Below are 25,526 nucleotides of genomic sequence, written 5' to 3'. Positions count from 1 at the left end.
GATATTATTTGCTTATAAATTGCATCATTTTCAACCGAATCCCCTTAAACTTACAGAATATGTGATATGCTATTAAAACATTAAATTTGAAAGTAAACACTTTAATTATCCTAAGGAATATGAATATTTGTAATTTATAACTTTTAACTGGGCTTGTGCGAAAGGTAATAAATTTCCTTCACAGTTATAAAGACAAATATATGGGGTAACATACATAAAAATTCCAACTGAATACCATAAAAAATATTAGGTAAAATTAGGTAATATAGGTTGAAAAAATATTAACATTGCTGGGACCATATATTCATTTGAGATTTAAGAGAAACTAAATAAAGAGAAATCTTCCACAAATTAATATTTTTCAAACTTGAATCTTCGAATAATTATATTGAATAATACAAAGGTTCGAAGCATGTTAAATACCTCACTATACTCATTAGATAATATAAATTTCAATAAATTAACCGTCATAAATAATAGTAAAACTATATTATTCCCATTATTAAAGCAAGTATTAGAATTGTAACATTATATTACTTGATATACACTGTACTATTAAAACCATCTGTATGAAAACTATCTAGTCACTGCAGATATGCCTAATACCAATGTGAAATAAAGCTGCATTTTGCTGCAGTGACAATCTATGAAAAATGTAAATTCACCAGTTTTTAAAACATTCTTGAAGAAGTTGCTTGAAATCTATTCCTTGTAAAAAGAAAACTGGTAATCTCTATTTCCTATAGGGGCGTTCTATTTTAGGTAGAATTCGATTATTTAATTCATACCATGAATTTTAAAATTGTACTAGCCTGGACAGAGTCCGAATCTCAATCCCCTCCCTCAATTTATAAAAAAAATGCAAATAATACGAAAATCTCCATACATTTTATTATTATTTATGATATTTAATTTGTTTAATTTATGTTTTGTATTTACGTATTCATAAATATGCAGGGATATTTCGCATAGTTTGAATCTTTATGCAATTCAGTGTGACTATTCGAAAATATCAGTTTGTGGAAACACCAGCCCTTCATTCGCTTAGCATCTCTTAGCTTTCTGAGAATATCGTAAAAACGAAATTTTCTCTTACTTGGCAAACACACTTTTCTGTGATAGCTACTGTCCTCGTCTCGGACAAGCTCTGCCTCTTGAAGATCTCTGCCGAAATCCTGAATCAGCAGACAGGAACTATTCGGATAGTTCACGAAGTAGGCCGAGCAATTTCTATCGCTCACGCATCTTTCGTAGCAGTCCGAAGGGGGACTCTCGTGCACGAGAATCACGTTGACGGAAGGGAGCGAATCCGGCCGAAACCGGACGAACAGTCTTCGGACAAATGTGGGCTTCGTACAGTCAACTGGAAAAGAAAGGAAACATTTTAATATGGTTCAGTTTTTTTTTTATGTTTAATTTTCAAAAGTTATAAACATGTAAGGATTTTTTGCAGTTCTTAAAAGGATTATAAGAATTAATCATATATATCCAACATTGTCCAAAGTTACAGCAAGCCATCTGCCTTATTTCAGAATACCTGACATTTTAAAATATAAATGTACTTATGCATGTGCCAGATCAAAATTGAAGTATCTCTATCCAAAATATTACACAAGAGAAAAATAATCAGTAGAGAAACCAAATGTATTTATGCATGTACCAGATCAAAACTGAAGCATCTCTATCCAAAATATTACAGAAGAGAAAAATAGTCAGTAGAGAAACCAAATGTATTTATGCATGTACCAGATCAAAACTGAAGCATCTCTATCCAAAATATTACAGAAGAGAAAAATCCTCAAAATTCCTCGATTGAACTATTCAAAATTAGACTGATTATACATATTGAACTAATATGGTCTAATCATTTCTATATTATCTAAGATACTAATTATATACATATTAGATTAATATTGTCTAATTATTATTATTTTAACAGATTATATTAATTGAAATATTAGAATAAAATATTATCACTTCCTGTCTTTATACTTCGCATAAGAGAAAGAAAAAAATGAATTCATGAATAAAATATATCTGCGTTAATGTGTGCATTAAAAAGAAACAAATTTAATGAACTCGATAAATTCAAGAGATAGTTTAGTATAAAATATTTTTATTATCGTATTGTTATCGCCTTTACGTACGTGTGCAAGTTTTTAAAAAAATCAAGCTTCATGGAATGCGATCTAAATTTGAATGCAAGTTTGAAACTACATATACGAACAATGTGTGCTAAAAAGATATTAATAAATCCTAGATAATCATGGCTTTAAAAGAAGCGATAAAACATGAATTTTTTTATCAATAAATAGTTGCTGTTAACACATGTAGCTAATTTACTGCAGGCTCATGGCCTTTATCTGCGCCGTAAATAAGATTATCAGTGACATCTCTTTCAATTTATTTCAGGAAATAAAGCCACCCTCATTTGCATAAAAAAATGTTTCAGTTTTAGTACCAAATGCAGCTTTGTCGTTGCCTTCTTTTTGACACAATTTAATTAACAATAAATTCACTTGATAAAGCGTGTATGGTTCAAAATACTTCCTATTTAATTACCACCCATTTCTGCTCTTTTATCTCTCTTCCTAGGTCGTAAGCCTTTAACTAACGACCTAAACACTGTCACCGACTGCATGAGTGACCGCTTAACCAGACAGTTCTTGATAGCAAGAGTCAGAAAGGTGCGACTATCTGATCGAAGACCGAAACAAACAAGCGGCCTGTCATATGTGGAGATTTGCGAACAAATAAAATCCTTCCTCGAGCAAGAAGTCACCGGAAACGAATCTAGTTCGTGTTGCCCGGCGTTTGTTCCGAGCAGGCGATGGAGCCTTTCCCCGATTTGCATAAAATTCGCTAATGCGACCATTCCGAAACGAGTCACACCCCCGTTTCCTCCATAGACGGGTTGGTGACCCCCTACCGTTGCGATATTAAAAGTCGTCGTGCGAAGAGGATCATCTCGGAGGTGTGACGAATGTTTTTTGGTGGCGCGGAGGCGAGATTAGATTTGTAAGCATAAGCGTTATTTATCTGGAATCTGCGAATAGTGACTGCATAAATGACGATCGTTTCCTCATCTTCTATCTCGGAATTCCTGGATGTCGGATTTCTTTTCTTTCTTTTTTTTCTCTTTGGAATGCGTGTTTGGGTGTTGAATCAGAAAACGATAGGTGTCACGAAGAGTACTGACCATTATTCTAAGAAATTAAATCAGTAAGAGTCGTTCCCCATCGTTTTCAACCCTTAATTACACAATATAGCGCATTACGCGATTAGTTTCTTCCAGTAATGCCATAAATAATCAGCGTGCACTTAGATCTCGTTTTGGTTGTCAAAAGAGTGGAAAAAATTGATGCAAATCAAAAATTTCTTGTTGTTTCTTATGGCACTTGCCATGGACAAGCCCGCTATTCGAAGACAGCCGATTTAAGCCTAAGGGGGAGCGTCTCTTGTTTTTATATTAGCGCCAACTAGGGCCAAGAGTACGACTCACTAGCTACTCACACATCACTCATTCGCTTGCACAACCCCTTTTTATAGGAGGGCACATTCACACATCTCACAGATAGAACAGAGGAAGAACAGCCATGCCCAAACCGGGACTCGAACCCGGGAAGCCCAGATCACGGGGAAGACGCGCTATCCCTATGCTAGGACGCCGGCTTTGACTAAAGCCTCACTGAGTATATAACAGTTTGTCTGTTCACACAAATGCGATAAAAAAAAAGACCAATAGAGTTAAAAAAAAAAAGAATTACGTGGTCTTGAAATAGATATCATGGATTAGTATAAAATTTTGTGTCAATAAGAAGAGCTTCAAATCACATATCCAATTCTCTTTACTATACAATGAAGCGAAAAACAAAACGTGCCATATTCTGTAAATATAAAAGAAGGCCAACGGGATTTTGTTTCCGTTGTGTCAAATATGATTTTTAACTTACATATTTCCTGTGTTTATTTTTATTTATCTCGTATACCAAGTATACAAAGAGAAAATATTGTCATCGTCAAAAAATTCGAACTGGAGATTTCGTCGAATCTCTACGTTCCAAACTCCCTGAGTCTGAGAAATATTATTTTGGTATTATATCTACATTCCGCCTGTCTGTCTGTGAACATAACTCAAACACGCTTTAAGAAAGACGGATGAAATTTGATATGCAGTCTTCAAATTTGTAGACATCTCTCTTCAATGAAGTTAATTTTTTAGGAAGGTTGTCTGTCTGTCCAAATGCAAATGAACCCGATAACTATAAGACAAAGAGTTACATAAATGAGATTTTTGCACACAGCTTTTAATGTCTAAAAGGTAGATTCGAATGTATTGTTCCAATCCGTCAACTGGTTGGCCGCCTGCAAAAATGTCCATAACCTAAACTTGTTATTAAAATTCTACTTTGTGTCCAGTATTAGTTTCAAACAATCAACAAAAAGATGTTCAAAAGGCATATTTAATTTTCTTTGCAATACTGCGAATGACCAAACTCTCAAGTGCAAATTTCTGAAAATAAAAATCTGAGCATTCTTGGCGTTACTCATAATCCACGATTTTTGTGCGGATTGGGGTCAACTCTTTTATTAGGGAGTAGATGAAAAGTTTTAGGGAGATTACTTCCCCTGAGGATTTTATTTTTTAATATAGTGTCCAAATAAGTGTCTCTAGCCGGGATAGCCTGGTTGGTACGGCATTGGATTCGCATTCCTTAGGTTGTGAGTTCGAACCCGTAGGCAGAAAACTCCCCGTGTATATGGTGGCTGGTGCACATATAAATCTGTCGTAGCCACAAAGTCCTCCATGTCGAGACAATAATACTAGGGGTGATGTCTGTTGACATCAGAGGTGATTGTTCTCTGATTCAGGTCTAAATTAAGATCTGTGAATGAAATGTATGAATGAAGTCCGCCTCGTGAACAGGGCTGTGATGCATAAGTAGCTAAGACGTACTCTTGGCCCTAGATGGCGCTACTGAAACAATAGACGCTAAACATCGTCTAAAATCACTGACTTCGTCAGCGGACTTGTCTATTACAAGTGTCATAAGCAACAACAACAACAGAAATGTCTGTAGTAAATACTATATTAAAATTGAAAAGAGGGAAAGGGCTTTTCGAATTTACTGAATCCCCGGCTTTAATTCATGCTCGAAAAACTATTTAAATTAATATGCTCTGGAAAAGGAGAGGGTTTGAATACACAGATAATTCAGTCTAAATTGCGAGCTGTTTTAAATTAAAATTCATAAATTAATTTGCTGCTTTATATCAGCTGTACTATTTGCTACAAAATTTAAGCAGAATAGATTTCATAACCAATAACCATCATGAATAAGATACTGTCTGCCATTCTTTTGATGGAAACAAACATAGAAACCACTCCCTACAGCCATTTAGGGGAATTTTCTCTCCTTCAAAATCAGGGAGCGGAATTTAAGCTTTAGTACCTGTATAAGCTACCAAAATAGAACAGCAATGAATTATTCAAAAGTCTCACACGAGCAAGATTTCCCAAAACTATTTAAAGTTAAGCATGATACTACGTAGATTCCATTGCATTCACCGTGTATTTGAATTTTATGGCAAGAGATTCAAAGGCGGGAGTGCTCCAAGAACTGGAGCATTTCGTTTCACTGAAATGAGGTTTGAGAGAACATTTGAGCTTTGAGGCATGCAGGAAATATATGTTTAGCTTACAAAATAAAGGGTGTCCCAAAATTAACACTAGATTTGAATTTGTCACCATTCGTGCTGTAAAGTGCTGACATCCTATTAAAAAAAACCGTTTGACAGCTGATAGATTAGGGTTAGTAAAAATGGAGCGTTACGCGATAGTGCAATGTCTTACCGCAAAATTTGAATTACATAAAAAACGCAGGTTTTTTTCCTTCATATTGTTATATTTTTATTAAAAAGTACACAGGATAGGATTAAGTATGGAATAACACATAGGGCAAATAGCATCCGCGGCTTTGCTGGCACATATGCACTTTTTTCTCTGAATTTTCCATAAGCATTTTGCATAAATGTCGCTGAATTTCGTTAATGCAGCTTTGAATTTCCTCCTTCAATGCGCGTGCTTGTTTGTTTGTTGGCATAGGCCTTTGACTTCAAATAATCCCATAAAAAGAAATCCAGTGGTGTTAAATTTCTCAATCTAGGAGGCCAATTCTGAAATTTTCGAAATGTGGCCATCAGAAATTCATTATTTTTGAAGTATTGTTCAACGATGAAACTCGTTGTTCCATCGTGTAACGCTTCATTTTTACTAATCCCAAACTATCAGCCATCAAACGGTTTTTTTAATAGGTTTAAGGCATGAATGGTGGCTAAATTCAAATCATGTGTTAATTTTGGGACATTATTTAATTTTGAATAGCACTCTCTTAAATTATATAATCTCAATTGGTATTCATTTTTTACTAATATCGTTTCCATTTTTAAAAAAGTATCGAAACATATAAAAAGAAATGTAATGTTAATCTTCAAATCGCGAGGTTATCCAAAGATTTTAAATCGTCATTCTTAACTAATTTCTATAATAATTACTTCATTTCTAACAAAATAATGCTAATGGTTCTAATATAAACCGCGGGAGGATCGAAGCAAAATATTCATATGATTTTTTTTTACATTTGCAATTGCTTATATTACACACACACACAAAACTTTCTTTTATCTCTCTCTCTCTCTCTCTCTCTATCTCTCTCTCTGTGTGTGTGTGTGTGTGTGTGTGTGTGTGTGTGGTGTGTGTGTGTGTGTGTGTGTGTGTGAACTAGTTTATTGATACTGAGTTTCAAGAAATTCCAATCAATCACTCCGAGAAAAGCTATTTATAGATATTAAATCATTTTTCTATTTAATCGATAATTCCATTTCGATACCACGACGGATAAAGCATTTATTTTTTAATATTTATGTTTTAAAGTATTTAAAATGCGATAATTCTGCCTTCAGAAATCGGAAATGCGGGTACGATTATGGAATATTTATTTATACGTTATTTCATTTCTTGTTTTCCCGCTATTAAAGAATATTGACCTTCTATAAAATATAAATAAAAAGAGTTTTCGCCACAAAATTAATGGGCTGGGACTTTTATTACATAGTTGGACACATTTGAATGCATTTTATAGGCAAAGTACTGCTTTTAAAAGACCGCTGCTTGATAGATATTACTTTTTAAATCTATAATTACAGGACCACCCCGAGGTAAAATCAGCTTATAATAACATAAGTAACGATATTGGATCAAAATCGCCATTTGGCACAAGCACATACATATGCGAAGTAGCATTTTTTCAAAGCAAAAGATATGCTTTCAAACTGCAGATCATAAAATTTTTGTTGGTGTGTTTTATTACCATTTTTACTTTATCCTATTGTAAAGAAAAGAGAGAGAAAAAAATCGAACTCGAAAGTGTGATGCATTTCCACGTTTCTGGCCTCTCTGAATTCGAAAATTGTATTTTTCGAATTATACCTATTTAGTTGATTTATAAAAGCAACGAGCTATAAGGAGGAAATTCGGTATGTGTCCTTTTCACTAATGTACAGCTAAACACAATCTACATTAATAATAAAGTTGTGTGTGTGTGCGTGCGCGTTGGCGTTCTACAAACCAGACCGTCTGACCTACAGTTACAAAATTTGACATATGTATACCTTGGAGGGTGGGAATGCGTACCTCGTTGCGGTTTTTTTTTATTAAGATTTTAATTAAATAAAAATCAAGCTGAATGTTGGCGTTTTCCCACAATAACTTTCGAAAATATTATTGCCCAAAAATAAATTTTCCCATTTTTTTTAAAATTTGAAAGAAAAAAAAATGTCTTTTTTATGGTAATAATTCATTTCCCATGAATTTTTGCTGCATATTGGCATTTTTTTTTAAAAAAAAATTTCTTTTGTTTGATTTCCAACAATAGATTACATTGTTTCCCAAAAATTCAAATCGGGTATATAATTTCATTAAATATTTAATCGCATGATTTTCTTCCATAGCTGAAAGCTAAAAAAAAGATGGTTTCTCTTTGATATTTATGTAGTTTATAACACAAATAAAAAAGTGGATTTACAATATCGCGAAACTTAGAAGATAGATGAAGCGGACATTTTTCTTTTAACAGAGCTATGATGGTATGATGCTGGTCACCAACAGAAACGTTCAAGTACACGATAAATAGAATTTAACTAAGACAATTAAAATAACATGACTTTAATATCAGACAATTTGGTAGAATCTTGAACATGGAGTTATAAAAAACTTCACCAACGGCACGGTGTTAATAACATAAATGTGCAGTTTTATTGCAGAATATCCTCGCTAGTATCTAATATTGATAATTGAGTGATGAAATTTTCTTCTCTCAGTGTTTTATCTCCTATTACAGAAAATAAAACGATTTAAAGTAGACGAATTAACTCCTATAATTTAAGATAAATAATTTTTGTGATAAAATTTTCATACTTACGTTCTCTTAGATATTAAGAATTGATATCCTCCCAACAAAACCCTTAAAATAATATTATAGTTTTGAGTATTCTTATCCGCTTAAGATATTACAATACTGAATTGTTTTTGTATGAGAATGAGTTGCATTTTAATAATTTTAACTTGAATAGAATAGAATTCTTTCGATTTCTAACTCACTTAACTACTTTTTTTCACACCTTAAACCATCTAAATTCTTCCATGTTCTGAAAATTGGAATCAAATTGATTGTTTTGAGTTACACGAAAAAGAAAGCCAAACAAATCACGTACAAAAAGCTTGTTTACAATCACTTCTAGCCTGTTTAAAAGCAATTCATCGTCTAATGATAAACACTTTTATTTTTATTGTAATTGTGCTCGCATTGCACTAGATTACATGATGTTTTGTCTATAGAATTGTTCTAGAAAAAAAATGTGGATAGCGGTTTAATGTACTGACCAGTTGACCCTAATTCAAAGTAAGTGGCGTTTTTTTTTTTTTTTTTTTTTTTTTTTCGCACTAATGAAATATAGGGCTCATCAAAACGATTATGCCGATTACATACCTTGGAAATAAGGGCATGAAGAAAGATTTTGAAAGAAAACTGAAGGAAACTCATAGCTTTGTTTGCATATCTAATAAATATCTTCTGTTGACTTCCCTCAGTCATGCGACAATACATTCGTAGCCTGTACGCAACTTGCATCGAAGCAACATCCATGAAGAATATGAAGTATGTTTGCAACATGCAATGAAATAACATCCATGTGGAATACAAAGTATGTTTGAAACATGCATCGGGGCAACATCCATGAAGAATATGAAGTATGTTTGCAACATGCAATGAAATAACATCCATGTGGAATACAAAGTATGTTTGGAACATGCATCGGAGCAACATCCATGAAGAATATGATGCATGTTTGCAACATGAATCGAAGCAAATCCCTTGCGGAATATATGAAGCAAGTTTGAAACATGCATCGAAACAACATGCTTTCTTCGAAAATAGAGGCCCAATTTTTGTGTTCTGCCAGGGTGAAAAGACATCTAATTGTGTCATTACAAAATATTACTTTGAAATGGCCATGTGATAGCATTATAATTAATTGTAAATTGGTAAAACAAAAATTATACTTACTTGAAAGAACAGCCGGAAGTAGAATTAATGATATCAAACACAGTAAAAGTATCCTCATGGGACAAGGAACTGAAAAGAAAAGAAAAAATCATTTAAATATAAATCATTTCCAACAAGTACGGATGCTTAGCTTTAATGAAAAAAAAAAACCGATGATTCCAAAATTGAGCTTTTATTAAGAGGACAGATTCTTAAATTTTAAGAAATACCTTAAATTAATTTCAATTTAAATTATTGAAAATTTATTTATTAGTTGATATACTCGGCATTACTCAGACTTAAAATACTTTAACCCTTTCTAGGGCCGTGGGAAGTATGCTTTCCACCAAATTTATCAATCTTTGTATGAATTTATGTAGGTTGGCATAAGTTCTGAAATACTTTTTTAGAAAGACAAAAACTTAGATGCTTCAGTTCTTTATCTCACACAAAATGATGTGTCTTGATTTGTTACTTAATTATTAATTAATAAATTAATTAATTAAATTTATCTAATAAGCTAAATAAATCCCTTTTCTTATTTTAATTTCGTCTAAAAATATTTTAACATAATATGATTAGAAAAAAATGGTCCTTTAAAGGGTTAATATATAATATTTTTAATGTGAAAATTAATTTTGTATAAATTATCATAATACACATAATTTTTTACTACACCACAACACACAATTGATTAATGTTCTTCGTCACTTGCAAAATCAATCGCTTGAAATGGAGTTCTTCCTTTCAGTTCTTTTAGCCAAAGTTAAATAATAACTTTAAACTAATTTTTAAAAAATCTAAAAGATATGCAACTGAAATTTGAAAAAATAGTAATAGTGTACATTAGTAAATTAAATGAGTAAATTTACTGCTACTATAGACTTTAAAACCATCTTTGTTAAATTTAAAAATAATTAAGAAAAATTGAAAAAAAAAATGTTTAGAAAGGAATTTGATATCACTGAAAAGATTAAATTTTAAATTTTAAGATGGTATTAAAAGATTTCTTGCATAAGGTGTAATATTTTTTTTTTTTTTTTTGTATATTTCTTGTATAATTCTTGTATAAGTGTAAGGTTTACTCGAAATCGGCCCAGTCGTTTAAGACGAGATGTGGAATATATACATACAATTCGTAGTCACAATAATTTTTTATTTGTAGTAAGATCTTAATGGAATATCCCAAAACTGTATTTCTTATGTAATTTATTAATTTCTTAAGAAATACAATTTTGATTTGATTTCATGCCTCTAATTTCCTTACAATGTCGTTTTCAGTGCCTCATGGTTTTACGGTTTTACTTTGGATGTTTTTACTTTTGATGTAAAAGTCTTTTCTGTATTTCAACTCAAAAAAAAAGTTTTATAGCGGTTGCATAACTCTACTAACTTCTTTTTTTGATACAAAAAATGGCTTTACCTTCTTAGTATTAAGGTATATTTCCCATGAACCTTCTTGGGGGTCATTTTTACATGACATTTTAAGTGAGTGTCGTGTATTTTCGTGTTCGTGTTTGTTTTGTCTTGTGAAATGTGGACTTAAAAATTAATTAAATAACTGTTCCTAAAACACATCTATTATTTTCCTCTACATCAAAATGAAGTTATAAAGAGTCTCATCCCACCACAGTTTCTTCTTCAGTTTTCTTTTTTACTTTTTAGTCTTTAGAATGTTTCTTAATTTATTATTATAAACATTACGGACTCTTGCAATATTTTTTTTTTCTTTTTTTACAAATTTGCTACCAAAATTCAATTAAAATTTATCAATTAACATATTATTAATTTATAAAAATATCTGAGAATCATATTGTCATTTGGAGATGGAGAAACCTTCGAAACCATAACACCAGGAAATGAGTGAAATTCGATATCAAAACTGTCATCATCACAAACATGAAAGAAGCCAGATTCGATAAAAATATGTAAAAACGGCTTCAAGCAATCGTGGATTGACTACAACCTTAATTGACTAATCGATTATAGTAGCATATAGACCCCATTTTATCATCAATGTGTAATTCTTTAATAACTCTTCAAGAAACAAAATCAAAACTATCATTATCACAAACATGAAAGAAGTTCAATAAAAGTATGTAAAAATGGTTTCAAACAATCGCGGAATGACAACATCCTTAATTGACTAATCGAATTTTAGTAGCATATAACCCAATTGCATCATCAATACGTGATTCCCTAATAACTCTTCAAGAATAAAAAGAACCAGTCTCAACAAGATTTCCGACCAATTCTCCGAACCCGACAGGAAGTTATTTGTTGTAAGGAAAAAGGGCATCGGCTCGCTGCTGTTTTCAGGAACTCATCAGTTTCAATCACAGAACAATAAACCGAAAAATCATCGGACGACCTGCAAGCCGTCGTTGCCCCCCTTCAGACACCATCCAAACGAACACGGATTGTTTACTCTCTGGCATCGAGCACGATCGTAAATCAAAATCAAACGAGAATAAAATATACACTCCGACACATTTACGATTGCCATGCCGAGGGTCAAGGTCACGAGGGGTTTCCAGTCTTGAACCAACATCAATTTGTTCGACGGATTATTGAGGGGAACAATGGAACGCGCTTTGTGACCCCTGAAGGAACGTTCGTGTCGGCATGGGGAACGGGTGCCATTCTATTGTGAGCACTGCTGATATTAAGCAGTAATGAAAAAAGATTACAGGCATATTTTCCGCTGTTTACTGTAGGTAAAAGGGGGGTGGAAAGATCATGCGATTACCGTCAGCTGGGCAGAGAATCACGCATCTGAATGCAGTGAAAAGTGATCGGTATTGGGAATAACAATGATTAATTTTCGAAGACCATTGTTCTACGGGTCGAGTTGTAGAGCACAGCAGTAGATTAACAAACAGATCGAAGTGCGATAGTGAGTGCGTTCGATTAAAAGAAAATTTTACAGAAAATGGAATTTGGAATACAAGAAAGGTAACGCTCTTTGTTAATGTGATGTTTGCATACAATAACAACGAACTTTCACACAGGCACGGGAACAATCGATTTTTCATTCATTTTTCGAATTATGACTGACGATGGTGTGTGTCTGAGAAAGTAAGTGAAATGGAAAAAAAAAAAAAAAAGTAACTAAACGAAAAAAATAAAATCGATTCAAATAGCAGTCTGCGCATTGAATTGTCAGAAACCATAGTTACATTCAGAAGCGATAAAAATATCTTCCTAAGTGTCTCATTAATCTCAAAATAAGATTATTTATTTGTAGAAATAGGGAGATTGAGGTGTCGATTCATTTGGCATTGTCGTCAACTTAGATTCAATTTGACGAATTCTTCCTTCAGTTATTCTAGAGGGGTTCAAAGGAGACCAGAGTTTTTGGCGATGAAAATGGAAACACTGCAGCCATATAAAAACTATATCCCCTTATATAACCCCCTTATATAAGGGGATTGAAGGGATCGTGCTTCTGGTCAAAAAGGTAGCATGATAATGTTACACATGGCATTTGTATAATCGCAGTTTACTAAACGATGAAAATCACTGTTATAAAATCACTAACAGATATTTTTTATACAACTTAGAGAAAATTGCCGGAAATAAAAATGGTATCACCGAAAACTTTATTTTCTGTTATAAAAATACTTTTTTTTTTTTTGGAATTATATGCTCCGAAGTTAATGAGGGATAAACGTAAAAACATTGACGGATTTTTATCTAAAAAATCTAAAATTTTTAAAAATTCTAGGTTCAACATTTCAGTCTGTTGAGCGTTTAGAACGATTTTTTGCATCATGCATGTCACGTGATGCAATTTACAAATTGCATATCAGCCAAATGTTCGTTTTAGCATCCCGGAACAAGCACTTTTCGAGATTATATTTCGCTAAGGGATGGTACGCAGAAAAAAGAACATATACCTAATTCTGTGAATAATTATAATTCACTTTATTGTTAGATATAAGCATCTTCTCCTTTCATCTTTCTAATCACCCTGTTTCTGACAAAATAAACGCTTTCTGACGCACGCTTAAAAGCGCGGGGAGTTTCCGAATCCGAAAATGAACAGTACAAACATTATCATATTAAAATATTCCTTCTCCAGAAATCGGTGCAGCCTGCAAACCGAACTACAATAGTCTCAAGTGTTATAATTACAACAGTCATAATTTACTGGGAGAAATTCAAATAAAAATATGCCGGCGAAATATTTTCAACTGTTGCCAATTACTACAAAATAATTTTCTCCAATGTAAACTAAAAAGGAAATTCGGTTAAATAATATTAACGTCTCATTTTAAAGCAATACTAGGGCTACTTTGGGACGGACCTCGTAATTTCAAACCGCCATCAGATGCCGAAGACGACACCTCCAAATTTCCACACCACGCCAGTACGTCAGTGAGAGGACGTTTGACCCCGACGGATTTAATGTGCACCAAACTCATTTTTACACGACGGTTCTTCGATGGAATCGGGTCTTGAGCCTGAAACCCTCCAGTTTCGAAACCCGAGATCTTCCCACCAGGCCACCGTGGCACAAAGTAAAAAGGAAGGGAAAGGTTAAGGATAATAAAGATAATTATTACAAGTATATTGTTTGAAGGTGATTTTTTTTTTGTTAAATTTCATATGTCAACATCTTTACAAAAGAAATGAAGATAAAAGCGTCTTGACTGTATATTCTTACATTGTTATTTAATTTAGACATAAAAATTCATGATTACGCACATTTTTTTTTAATTCTTATTGAAATTCTTATCAGAAGCACCAAAGAACACTGCATTTAACGCCGGACTTTTTTTAAAAATCGAAATCCGAAGTGAATGATGAAATTGCTTACGAAAAAAGTATCGAACTGAAAGCGGTAGATTTGCGAATTTAAATATGCTTTTACGATAAATAGCTCAAAAACTGAGTCCATAATAATACTGAAAAGCGACAGAAAAGATTCAAAGTACCAGTTAAAGGAAAGGAAATTTACTATAAGATTATTTTATTTCAAATCTGTAACCAATACATCCTAAAATCTCTCTACTTTTTTTTTTTTTTTTTGTTTACCAGAGATTTGATACAGACTATTTAAGTATATTCATATTCCAACTATTGTTTTTCGTTTCGTTAAAAAATGTACTAGGAACAAGTTTGGCCAATCCCTATGATGTCATCAGCTCCTTTCATGTTCCCATAAATAATAAGTACAATAACATTAAATATAGCAAAAAGTAAAGCATCGGTCATTCAACTGCGTGCATTGCGACACATCCAATTTATTATATACCAAGGTAAAAACTCAATACAAGGAAGCACCCAAAAGTTGTTGCACGATGAAAAGAAGAGGAAGGACCTTATGGAGAAACACCTGAAACAAGGAGCGCGATTTCACGCGAACCTTCACTCCCTCTTTCAGTTTTCAAGGAAAATAATACAAGATTAACATTCTTGATAGTTCCATACATCGGTTGTTCGCAATTTGGCAGTAATAATGCAATAAAAAGCCAGCTACCATTTGACAGATCTCGATGCAATGATGAATTTCCGATTAGACAGACTAGGCCGAAGATTAAAGTCTCTGGATTAAAAGAGAATCAAAGGAAAGTCAATTAAAGAAGCATAATTATATTAGTTACAAATTAAATAAATTTGCAAAAATATAATTTCAATATATTTCATATCAAAAGTATTTAACAAAAATATATTAAAAGCAAATAATATAATCGCTTTTATTTCAATTAATTCCAATTATAATTTTCATACATGCAACAAATAAAATGTAATTAAGAAAAGCAGACGATATTTTCTCTCAGAATGTAATTGAAAATCAAACAATAAATTCTTAGTTGACATCATAAATCATTATTCTCTGTATTTAATTAAAAAAGAATAATTGAAAAAGATTATTAATTTCTTCAAATATATTTAAAATGCGGATAATATTTTTTTACTTCTTAATCTTCTTTAGTTCATCAATCTTTAAGAATTGGATTAAACATTTCAAGGCTTTTTAATAATAAATTTTATTTTTATAAGAAACCTTCTTGTGTATTATTTTTACCATATTCGTCACTTTAACAGTATTTATTTATAACAATAATTCATTATTAATGATCGTTTCAATAAACAAAATTTTATTGTTTTTGTTTAAAGTTTTAAATGCAAGGAATTTTCATACAAGCGGTTAGAGTAGGCAAGGAAATTGTTAAAATTAATTTAGATGATAAGGAATCTCCTCTAAGTGGCAAAAGTAGATTTTTTAAAAAGAAATAAAAAGCAAACAGGACAGTTATTTTAATTATTCTTGCAGGATATAGATAAATGTTATCAGGGATTTTCTTTCTTTCTTTATTTTTTATTTTTTTTTTTTTAGTATTTTTCTTTTTGTTAGAATTTTAAGCCACCCAATTATGCTGTTCCTACTTCAAAATACATCAGCCAATAAAAAATTTTAAGAACTAATTCAGCTGTGTTCTAGATTTTTTTGAGACGGAACCTATAGAATGGTTTTTATGCACAACCGATGATTTCCTTACGTTTTGCAATCTGACCACTGATGTGTACAATGCAATTTGAAAATCAATTGTAAATGTGTCCAGGTCCGTATACAAACGGATTTTCTATGGAAAATTCACTACACTCCAGCTACGGACCGAGACTGCTAGAAAGTGACTTCGACCCTCGAGAGCAGTGAAAGCAAAATTCAGCCAAATTAAATACAATACACTCTCGAGTATCCGGTTTGCGACTATCCGGCTTCCGTACTTTCCGGTCTAATTTCCATTATCGTAATTAAATGAGAAAGGCAAGGCTTGGCATAGGCAACAATGCCAAGGCACTGGAAGCTGACATCTGCTACGATCCTCCTATGTCGTGTGCAAAATACAAGTTGTGACAGGAAAAGAGTAGCGTTCAGCTCGTTGTTTTTCATCAGCGTGTTGTTGCCTCTGTTCCTGATCGTAACTGCACAGTACGTACAGCATGCGTGAATTGTTTTTTGAATATGTTTAATGTTTTTATAAGTATACCACAGTAAAGATTACAGAATTTATGTTAAAATGCGAACAGTTTATATCCTTTAACTTGCATTTTCTCTAATAAAAATATATAAACTGCCAATACAGAGCCTTCTATTTTAACTCGACACGTTACCGGCAACTGCTTCTTTGATTCACCGGGCCGCGGCCCCTTTCATATTCTACGTGGCTTGAGATAAACGGAGGACTTAGTACTCAATAAGAAGTGAGAAAATACATACTATATCAGTGAGTTTTGGTATAAAAACTTTGCCTTCTCGTATTGGTAGACAATGAAATGAGTTCATAGAACTATCCAGCTTTTTTGCTATCCGGCCTACCCTTCCGCCACATTAGGACGGATACTCAGGAGTTTACTGAATTCCTGATGTATATACAATTAGCATAAATGAATGACCAAACTTTAAAAGTTTACATTTTCTAAAATTTTACTCATAATATAAATAGTGTGCATGAAATGAAAGTAAAACGTTACAATCTTTTACAACATCGATCAACAAGTCACAACTGTTGAGGTATATTGGAAATATGGTTATTTGCATAACTACCTGAGGATAGCGCAAATTTTATTTTTCAACAAGGTGGGGCCCCATTTCATTGGCATTAGGGTGTGTTCATAGTCTACCCAAATCAGAAGCTGCTAAATTGGACATGTAAGAATACAGATTTACAGTTCGTCATATAGCCATCAATATCTAGGGATCTTAAACTAATGTGATTTCTTTTCATGGAGTTACACGGAAGATTTAAGTCTCCCACCCTTTTGGAAACAGTCAGTGGAAAAGAATACATTAGTGTTGAATGAAGCATCATTGAAAAAGTTTAAAACTTAATTACAAATTAAATGTTTGTAGCATTATGAAAAGTTCACATATTTGTAAATAAAAATAAATGTAAATTGTAACGGCAACCAAAATTTTCATTTTTCATTTTTTTTTTTTTTTTTTAATCATGTGAGAATATGATGTTGCTTATGTTTGGGGTTTTTTGAAGCCCAAAATGCACATCTGAAAATTGGCGATTTATCGCTTTTGAGGCATCCATTTTTCGCTTTTAGGGTTATTAGAAAGTAATAAAGAAGGATGTCACATTTGGCAAATTACCGTCAGTAAAGAGTTATAATTTGGAGCGAATATCCGTCATGTGCCCGATTCTCGTATCTGACCAATAAAGTGCAACGTCGTAAGAAGTAATCGCCCGTAGAAGCACAGAAAAGAAACTGGGAATGAACGCGAAACAGTGAGATATGGTATCAAAAGTTATATGTTTTTTTTTTTAAATTTTTAATATTTTTCAGCTGTTAAAAAGAGTTTTGGAGCTCGAACGATTTTGAGATGAAAAAAGAAAAATTCAATCATTTTCTAAATATCGAAGCATGCGTAACCTGATAGTCACATGATTGTTTCAAAGTGGTTGAAACTGGTTGATGACTTAAATTAATTAAGAAAAACAATGACTTAAAAATAATAATATAATCACATAATAACATCAAATTTGCGAAACAATTTTTTTTTTCTTAGAGAAATGTCACTTTTAAATTTCAATGTTTCAAATAATCGACTAGGAGCTAAAAATATAAACTAATTTAAAATATGAGCTAAGAGTCACGTCTGTAAAATATCTTGAACATTTAATTTAAAATTATCTTTTAATTTCCACACTTAAATATCAAAAGTGTTTCGATTCGTTTTAATTATTATAGGATTAAGTTAACCATGAAGTGATGTCGCACTTACTTTAAAAAATTATTATGCAAATATTTGGAAATGAACTGTGACAATAGGCAAGTTATGCAGTATTTACAATGAAAAAATTTGAGTATAATATAATTTGTTAGTTCAATTTTTGTTTCATAAACAAAGAAACGTTATTAAATTGATTGACATGGTAATAAACAACACATTTCTTTAGCATTTTTCCATATTTATAAAATAATGAAAAGGTTCAGCGTTTTAGAAGAAAAATCATCATGTTCCATTATTTCTAGTGATAAGTATAAACTTCAAAACAGAAATATTTTTTCGGTTCTTTTCAAAATAACATTCAAAATTACTATTGCTTGAAACTATCCGACATTTCTCTTAGATCTTATTTTCCACTTCATCTCCATTCTTCAAATCAGCATCCAGACAAGAAAAATAAATTCAAATTATTTCCTGTTCTCATTTATTTTGAAAACTCATCTTCACTTCTTACAAACAGGCGTGAATCTTTGCTTACAAACGAAGCACAAAAAAATCATTTACTGAAAAAGATCGCCAAAGGGAAAATGTCATCTGGTAAATTTGAAATTGTTCTATTATTTTGAAAGGATGTAAATTAATTTTTAGTTTTAGGAGTCTATAAAGTGTGTGAAAAACATTTGTATGAGCTATTCTTACAGATTATTATTTGCAATTCTTCCAAGATGCTTCGCTTCGACGGCGATTTTTTTTCTTTCTTGGCGAGTTTATTGTATCATTCGCTTCCTTTTCAATCATATGATTGATTGTCCTTATAAATAAAAAACTAGGCAGTAATTTTTTTTTTATTTGAAATCTTCTGAAGTGGTCTCCCAGAAATTTTCTCGCACATTCTCTAATAAATGTACTTGCGTAATATTAATCGTATTCCTTTGACGAGCAAATAGAAGGCAATCTGCGAACATAAATCGATGTCATGCAGTTAATGCATAAGTACAAGAAAACTGACTGATTGAAACCAAAATTTGACAGTTCATTTATATTAACGCCCCCGTTTTAAAGCAACATTAGGGCTATTTTGGAAGCATCTCTAATTTTGAGCCACGATCAGATGACGTGGACGACACCTGAGCTGGCCCTTTCTCTCCAAACTTCCACCCCACACCACACCAGAGGGAGGAACCAAAGCTTGACATAGAACTACAATTGTGTAAAAAAATCATATCTCAAGTTATATGTATTTAAGTCATAATATTTTTGAGTTATTGAGAGATTACATGCTTGAGAAAATATAGATACACAGATGGTCAACTCTTCGACAGATATGGTTCCGAATTTGATACAGATATACACTTGAAACTTTAAATCTGTGTACCAATTTTTATTTTTTTTATTTTTTATCTCTCTTTGTTTTTGCAGTTATCCTGTCATTTATATTCGAACAGCCCGGGTGGGCAAAGTTCCTATGTCTGGATTTTTCTTAATCTTGGGCAGAAATCTGCAAATTCGTGGTAAAGATCAAATATCAAATTTCATTTGTCTAGCTCAAAACATTGAGTTATTCTGGTCACTGACAGACGGACAGAGAAATTCCAAAAAAGGTTGCTTTCGGCAACTCAGGAAGATCTAAAATGTGCAGATTTGCCAAAATCGCGAATTCGAATTTTTTTGGCATTTATAAACATTTTTTCTCGATATACTTCGTATGCAAGAAAGTAAAAATGCAAATATGCATTTTATAAAATTCCTATTTAAACAAATAATATTATCTTTTCTTGAGAATACTTTACTTACTTTTTTTTTGTAGCGACCAAATTTTAATTGAGGTCAGCAAATTTGGTTTAAAGACTAAGTACCAAATTTCATCCGTCAAGCTCAAAGTTTTTGCGTTTTCGGAGCTCATAAAGATCTAACTGCAGAGATACGTCAAGATCTCGAGTTCAAATTTAATTATAATGACAATATTTTGTCTTTATATACTTTTGTATACGGTAAAGTAAAAAGTATTCAAAGCAATACAATTCAGTTTTATTCAACGGGTTGAATAAAAAATTTTCTATATGTGACGCTGCAACCAAATTTGATATCCCCTAAGGTATCTACGATGGTAATCGCCCTCAGTAAGGGGAAAAAATGATCGAAATAAGAATATAATTTTAAAATGTATCGCTTCGATATAGCGAAGAGTTCAGAGCCATTGAGAGTGGACCGAGAAATCGAATCTCAACCTAGTCACGTGAGTCATTCATTAAACGACTCGCAAATGTTCGACTTTCTTACGTGCCACCTGCTGAGGTCTTCAGGGGGTCATTGAATGGCAAGGAAGATGAGACGAAAATTAGAAACGATTTCTGGGTATGAATTGCATCCATTATTTCTCTCTTTTTTCTGAATGAATTCAGAAAGTGATAAAATGAACAGTGAAATTATAATGTTCATTGTTGATTATGTTGATGTTGTTGTTACTGCACTGAGGCAAATTCTTAAACGATGAAGTAATTACAGAGTGACGCCCTGGATTATTGAAAGCAGTCACATATTTGGAACGCCTTTTTTACGAATGAATTCTGAATACGACAGTATGAAGTCAAATGAGCGAAATTATAAACTTTCATTCGATTGAGTTCACATTTGTTGCTACTTTTTCTTGTTAACTGCACCGGAGTGAATTTTTATACATGAAATGATTACAACGTGTCGTCTTGAATGACTGAGGGGATGTCACATATTTAGAATGCTTTTTTTCCTGAATGAATTCTGTAAACGACAGTATGAACAGTCAAAGGAGCGGAATTATAAACGTTTATTCGATCAAGTTCACTTTTGTTGCTATTTTTGTTGTTACTGTATTGGAGTGAATTTTTATACATGAAGTAATTACAACGTTTTGGATTACTGAGGGCAGTCACACATTTGGAATGCTTAACTTCTTTCCCGAATGAATTCCAAACATTACAGTATAAATAGACAAATGAGCAAAATTATACACATTCATTCGATTGTCCTCACTTTTGTTGCTATTTTTGTTGTTACTGTATTGGAGATAATTTTTATAGATAAATTAATTACAACGTGATGTTTTGCATTATTAAGGGCATTCACATAGTTGGAATGCTTAACTCTTTCCTTGAATGAATTCTGAATACTACAATATAAACAGTTAAGTGAGCAAATTTATAAATGTTCATTCGATCGATTTCACATTTGTTACTGTTGTTGTTACTATTATTATACCGGAGCGAATTCGTAGTGAATTGGCATGGCATCCTGGATTATTGAGACATCCCAGGAATGTCTTGAATTTTTTAGAATTTGGAATGTCTTGAAGTCTTGTGAAAATTCTTTAGATTTAAATTAATTTCGCCGCATTATATTTTTTTCTTTAAAAAAATCATTAGATAGATTTTAGAAATATTAAAGGAGATATTTATTTAATTTTTACTTTTACACCCGAAATGTAAAAACAGAATGTTTTGTAATCATCATAAAAATTCGCCCAGGAGATTTAAATGAATCTTCACTTTTAAGACTCACCTGGATGCGAAAAATCTTTTTAAATCATATTTCAGCTCTGTAATTATATACATTAAGGCTCAAAAACACTATAAGAGAAGCAGATGACGTGCTTTCGCCATCAGAATCGTATATAGAAAATAAATATAGAATTTCAAACATTTACTAGTGTACTGTCGATCCGTCTATCCATTACATAAGGGCCCGATAACTCGAAAAAGCAACAAGCGTTTCATTCTATCTGGCTATGTATGAGACGTGTAGCGGTTACATAACTCTACTACCTTCTCTTTTGATACAACAGATGGCGTTAGCTTATTAACATCAAGGTATATTTCCCATGATCCTTCTTGCGGGTCATTATAAAATGGTATTCTAAGCGAGTGTCGTGTATTTTCATGTTCGTGTTTGTTTTGTCTTGTGAAATGTGGAACTTAGAAAATAATTAAATAATGGTTCCTGAAACTCATCTATTATTTTCATAATATACGATAAATAAAGTTATAAAATAAAGCGTTAAAGTACTCTTTCATTATAAAGAGTCTCATCCCTTAACAGTAGAACCCCCAAAGAGGGATTCGAACCCATGACCCAGATATTAAGAGTCTCGTGTTCGATTGACTGAGACTCATTTTGAGGTAGATGAAGTTATAAAGAGTCTCGTCCCTCTACAAAAGGTAATTCGACGACCTGACCTTTATATTTTATACATTTGGCTATTGTCTAAATATATGAAATATTATGGCACAATATTTGTAAATCTGCATCAAATTCTAGACTCCATCGAACAACTAGAAGAGATGCAAAATGTATGAAAACTGTTAGTAATGTAGAACTGATAGTTTTTTTTACATATACCGCTTGAGGGCGTTACAAGTGAGAGGCGGGGCAACATGCTTACGTAACAGCAGTTTCCAATAATATTTGAAATATTGCCGTTAAAAGTAAAATATTCATGATGAATAAACTGATTATTTTTCATAGCCAAAAGGTTTTTACAAAAAAAAATCAGATTTATCATATCATTTCGAAATATACAAAATAAACTGTTAAAAATTCCTCTTTGTTCAAAAATTATTATCAAATATTGGAAATTTCTGAAACTGCTTATTATTTAAAGAACAATGGGTTGAAAAATATTTAAACATCAGAATTGAATTCATAGCCATTGTAATTATTCTCTTTTTGGCTAAAGATAAACTACAACGTAAAGAAAAATTATTAATTGTATTCACTTAATAAATTACATAAGAACAATAATAAAAGAACAAAAAATAAAAAGAGCTAGATTCATTTTAAAGTGAAAGGATGAAAAAAAATTAATGAAAATTAAAAAGAAAATTAACGATGTTTATAAAGATAAGTTTACGAAAATGTTTGTTGATGCAGATACTGGATAATTAGCAGATAACTTACTACATAAAGTGTGTTTGAAACCTCCAGCATAAACAATAGCAAAACAAAATAGAAAGTTTTAAATACTATTGATTAATAGGGTAACTTTCTTTTTCCTAAAGCATTCATTTATAATTCTGAATTGTCTTACACTAACATTTAGCATTTCAGGAAGTTATTATAGCAACAGAACCGTATTTTTTTCAGATAAGATCAAAATAACTTCTATGTGTTTAATGTTTTTGAGACAACTTACAGAAAAACATTAATGATATGCCTAAAATGCATAACAAACGAATGGATTTTAAATAAACATTTCTTTGTACATATAATTATTATCACATTACTTAAAAGATGTTGAGAATACAAATAACATATAAATGCTGCTGATTGTATGAAATAATTCTTTTTTTTTTCTAATTGCTGTTATTTTTAAAAGAACCCAGCGCATTTTTATATTATTTTTCAAGATTGTCAATGCTACGTTAGATCGAATCTTTATGAGAATTAAGCCGAAAGAACATCAAATATCTTGTCATTTTCTTTAAATCATATATCACACTCTTTTTTTAAGAAATGGAATATCATGAAATTAATGGCACTATAAATCTAAAAAAAAAAAAAAGAATTTCTCTAATAGTAAATAAGAGGGATAAATCGAACATTTACTTTATTAAAATCATTCTAAAATATTTTACAACATTTAATTACGAATTTGTAATATTCCTTTTCCTGCAATGTGGCGCTCATCGCTGAAAAGAGAGATTTACAAGTGTTCTTAATGGATGTTAAATGGATGACATGTCAGTGATCTTGGGGGGGGGGGTGAATTTGGCGACAAAATTGAATGCTTAGAGCATACAATAACTATGGTGATATCTCTATTAAAAATCCACAAATCGTTCTAGAAAATTTTCCAACCCTTTTGGGAAGCCGTAAAAGCAGAAACAGTTACACAAGGAGTGAATTCTATGTTTGGAGTGCACTTTGAGATGTGTTGTGTGTGTGCGTATGTCCGTACGTGTGTGTATGCGGTTGTTGTTGATTTCTACAAATGTTATTTTTAGATATGGTCCCCCCCCCCCACTGGGTTTAGTATGCTTACTAGTAGAATAAAATGTAATTTTATTCTACTAGTAAAAATGCGAATGACCAGACCACCGCGACAGCAACATTGTCGGGAACTGTGGTTGAGTCCTAAGGGCCATCGTCGGCCACGGTACAACCCTTCCCTAAGGAGTACGTTTTGTCATCGATGGGAGGAGCCAGAATTCCACCTTTCAGTGTATCCACAAGAGTGGCGAGAACCAACCACCATGCCGGAAGCTTCTCATCCTCAATTACAAGGTGCTCCCCCCCTCCGTGGGATAACTGTACTTAGGGAAGTCAAAAAATAAAGGGACTTTTGCAATTTCTCTTTCCAGGGTTTGGTAACACTGCTAGTATCCAGCTTTGAATTAATATAGTCGGAAACACTTCAATGCAACATGTCACTCTTATTCCCGCATTACTCTTTGGAATCTAGCACACCTTTAAATATGGCATCTCCATTGTCGATCTGCAGTAAGGGTGGAAACAAAGGCAGTGATTCTCTTTTTGTTTGTGGAATGTGTAAAAACCTTCGAAAATTATTCGTCAAATTCAAGCGCAGTGTGGTGACAGCTGTTTATCGAAAGGCAAGATCTAAGAATGGATACAGCGCTTCAAACTTCATGGGGAGAACTTCTTTATGTGACGACGAAAGATCGGGTATTCCATCGACGTCAACTACTGAGGACAGTTCGAAAGTCATTGAGGGTATGATGATGGAAAACAGACTAAATTAAAAATTTGCAATCAGATCCAAACGTCATGGGAAAATTGTTAAAAGGTATCTCTTACAGCAAGATAATACTTGACCACATTCTGCACAATGGATTGCCGGAACGATCAAGGAGTTGGGATTCGAAGTGCTGGAACACTCTCTATACAGTCCAGACCTGGATCCAAGTGATTTTCATATGTTTGGATCATTGAAGAAAGTGCTAAGGCAAAGAAGATTTGCAATCGATGAAGAATTCAATGATGCAGTGCAAAATCGGTTACAGATACAGCCGAAAAACTTGTGAAACATTGGGGGAAAAAAAGCGTTGAAATCCAGGGTGGCTATGTAGAAAAATAATGTATGTTTCGGTTTTGATTCATTACAATAAATGCACCTTTACACTAGTGCTCCTTTACCTTTTGACTCTCCCTCGTATTTTCAGCTTCAGACAGATCAAAAACGCTAAGAAACATTAAAATATCAATGTAAATTTTTTGATAATATAAAAATTGTCACCTAC

The 25,526-nt window shown here is 32.4% G+C and overlaps 1 protein-coding gene across 1 annotated transcript in view; it reads right to left on the bottom strand.

Moving 5' to 3' along the window:
• Positions 1–25,526, bottom strand: part of LOC129984233 (uncharacterized) — a 194,712-nt gene that overhangs the window by 87,982 nt on the left and 81,204 nt on the right. Inside the window, exons 2-3 of the mRNA XM_056094065.1 lie at positions 9,624–9,692; positions 1,097–1,363 (exon numbers count right to left, since the gene is read on the bottom strand). Coding sequence (XP_055950040.1) covers positions 1,097–1,363; positions 9,624–9,692 — 336 coding nt within the window. The remainder of the gene's footprint in view (positions 1–1,096; positions 1,364–9,623; positions 9,693–25,526) is intronic.

Source organism: Argiope bruennichi, chromosome 9, assembly GCF_947563725.1.
Source record: "Argiope bruennichi chromosome 9, qqArgBrue1.1, whole genome shotgun sequence".
NCBI classification, from domain to species: domain Eukaryota; kingdom Metazoa; phylum Arthropoda; class Arachnida; order Araneae; family Araneidae; genus Argiope; species Argiope bruennichi.
This window is presented reverse-complemented; position numbering and strand designations above follow the sequence as displayed.